This window comes from Lipotes vexillifer, unplaced genomic scaffold (assembly GCF_000442215.2).
Source record: "Lipotes vexillifer unplaced genomic scaffold, Lipotes_vexillifer_v1.1 scaffold286, whole genome shotgun sequence".
In the NCBI taxonomy this organism is placed as follows: Eukaryota; Metazoa; Chordata; class Mammalia; order Artiodactyla; family Lipotidae; genus Lipotes; species Lipotes vexillifer.
Genome location: NW_006783290.1, coordinates 490553 through 493433, shown reverse-complemented (window position 1 = coordinate 493433; position 2881 = coordinate 490553). Strand labels below are relative to the sequence as shown.

Below are 2881 nucleotides of genomic sequence, written 5' to 3'. Positions count from 1 at the left end.
AATTTCTACTTAAATAATTTTATTTCTATCCTTGAAAAAGTGAAAAGAAATAATTTATTTGGAAGTTTATGGCTTGCTGAGGAGTAGAAATCCAATGTCCCTATTGCAGGAGTTCAATGAATATTTTTTGATTGATTGACTAATTGCTGAAGTGTGACAAGCGTAATCCATAGAGTTGAAAGATGTAGGAGAGAATCACCTATCTTTACTTAGTAACAAAAACTCAATAATAAGGTGCTTAAATTGAAGCAGGAGAAATTATAGTTTAAAGGTAAACTCAACAACTACTAAAAAGGATGGTAAGAGAGACTTGAAGACCTGGAATTTGTTCATGTTACCTCAAGAAATTGTTTCTCTATTTGCTGTATATAGTAGAAACTCTTTATCTCATAGTGAAATTAGAGTGACTGATAAATTTAAACGTAATATCCAAGGTTCTGTTACTCAGCCCTCTTTTCTCTGAATGGAATTTGTACTGTCAACAAGGAGTACTAAAAATTGTTTATGAAGAACCATACAGCTCTCAGCTAAAAGGGAGCATACCTAACCACTGAAATATGTCTGCTAACAAAGAACCATAACAGTAGCATGGCAGCAATATTAAATCAAACAAATAGCTGACAAAGTGAATGATTGTCAATGAACCTTACCTATTTGTGTGTGTGGGAGGGGACATTTCAAGGTCAAAGACATTCATGACTGCATTTTTGTATTCATAAGTTGGTACCTGTGAATTCCAAGATCAAACTTGTTTTTACTTACAAATTATAAAAATATCTGACATAGAAGCTTGATGACCAAAAGAGCCATCTAGTTACTTCATTAATCTTTTAGGTATAGATAGTAATTTAATCATGTGATACAATTCCACATAGCCAACTCACAAATATTTGATAGTGTGTGCTCAGGGAGAAACTAGCATTTTCCCTTCTATTGGTCATGGTAATGCCATCTGGTACCCTGGAAGGGAAGGTCTGAAAAAAATTGTCTACAGTGTGGTGCTATCTGGTAGCTACTAATAGAACAACTGGGTAGCATGCCCATTTTAGGAGTGTACTCATAGAATAGTATCCAGGAAATTCAGAAGACTGTGATTTACAACCAAAGTAGTATAATTCTTTTTGGATATTATCCTTGGCTGATGACTCCATACAAGTCTCGCATGGAAATGAGGTAAATTTTGTGGCAAAGTTAAGTGACTAGATAAAAAAAAAAAAAAAAAAAAAAAAAACAACACAAAGAAAACTCAGTGGCTTACCTTGACTTCTTGTTTCATAAAGTGTAAGAACTGAAGAAATATTATGGTGATGGTGATAAACTTGTAATATTTGTGCAACATTTCCTCTAACTCAGTTATACAAATTTGCTAGTAGAATGTGAATCTTATCAATATTTGTCATTTGCAGCAATGAAGAGCTCCCATTAAGATTAATCTTTTACAACATTTTGTTCTATACACTTAATAATTTATTTGACTTTATGTTCATGAATTACTTTTCCATAATGCCTCCCAAAATATTTGGGTTACATAATGGAAGAATACCAATAATTTACAATTATATAGTGGTAATCACTTCAATTTTCAATCATTAACTTAAGTCAAATTCTCATAGGGGTTTAAAAATAAATCCCAAGACTCATCCAGGTTAAAACATTTTTAAGGTTTTGTTTTCAATTTTCAGTCCACTTTCCTGAATAAAGGTGTATGTAGATAACAGGAAAAGGAGAGAGGAAGAAAGAAGACGTAATGGTTACAAAAACAAGACTAATCAAGCTTCAGTAACATGATAAGCTATGTTGAAATATCTTTGTTTTTGTGTCTCTGGTCAAAACTATTACTAAAACTAAGATTATTCTATAAAACCAAAAAGACCTTTCAGAAATTAGACATTATGCATTTCATAGCTAAACTGCTCAAAATTAATTACATTTTTTTTCCCAGAGTTCCATCAGTTTGGAAAAAACTCTCAAACAATGCTTTTAAATTTTACATACATCTTTTTGTACCACAGCCATTATATCTTGTTAATCCTTCAGCATACGTTGTTCGACAATATCTTTTTCCAACTGAAGAATTTCGGGACAACAGAATGCAACTATCTTGAAATGCATACCTGTTAGGTAGCCAAAAGGCTGTATCATATATCCTCCCCCCACGCAATCACAAACTGTCTGAGGCATTTTTCTCTGATAAAGAAGACACACTAAATGAGGTATCATCAGGCTCTGGTGAGGCATGATTGAAATCCATCTCTTCTAATTCAGGAGGCAAATCTGACAGCAGTGCCTGAGACAGAAAAAACAATTGTTTTGAATTAGTATGTGGACATATTTTTTCCAATTTTATAGTTGTGGTCCTTTCACGTTGATTTATTTTTACATATTTAAATAAAGGAGCATTTATCTTTCAGGATCTTATACAATATCTTACCTAAGAGAAAAATTCTTCATACATTATTAAGGAAGTAACAAAATACTAGATCTTGAGAGTGTGGATTATATAGAGTGGAATCCTGAACAAAAGGGAAATAAGGAGAGAAATGAGCAACTATTCTGAGCCAAATGCTTTGAAGTGTTTGAGATAAGTCATTTTCATACTAGTTTTGAGTGCTCACTGATAACTGCTAAAGGGCTTTAACATTATATTCCTCATTAAAATAGTCCTGTTTGGCTATGCTGTGTCCTTTAGACTAAAACACATTTCACAAAAGAGTATTTTGTACTTCAGTGGGAGAAAGAACTTAGCAGTTAGGGAAAAAGTTCAGCTATTCTACTTTAGATTAAACTTTAACAATTTAAAAGTCCAAGTGATTTTTTTTTCTTTTCTTAGGCCATGCCCATATCTACAGATGGCCAAGCATTCACCAAGACACTGCTGAAC

General features: G+C 32.8%; 1 protein-coding gene across 1 annotated transcript in view; it reads right to left on the bottom strand.

Annotated features, from left to right (window-relative positions):
• Positions 1-2115: 2115 nt before the first annotated feature.
• The window catches only part of HDX (highly divergent homeobox), a 189987-nt gene continuing 189221 nt past the window's right edge, over positions 2116-2881 (bottom strand). The window contains exon 10 of the mRNA XM_007455923.1: positions 2116-2287. Within this exon, the coding sequence (XP_007455985.1) occupies positions 2162-2287 (126 nt within the window). The 3' untranslated portion in view covers positions 2116-2161. The remainder of the gene's footprint in view (positions 2288-2881) is intronic.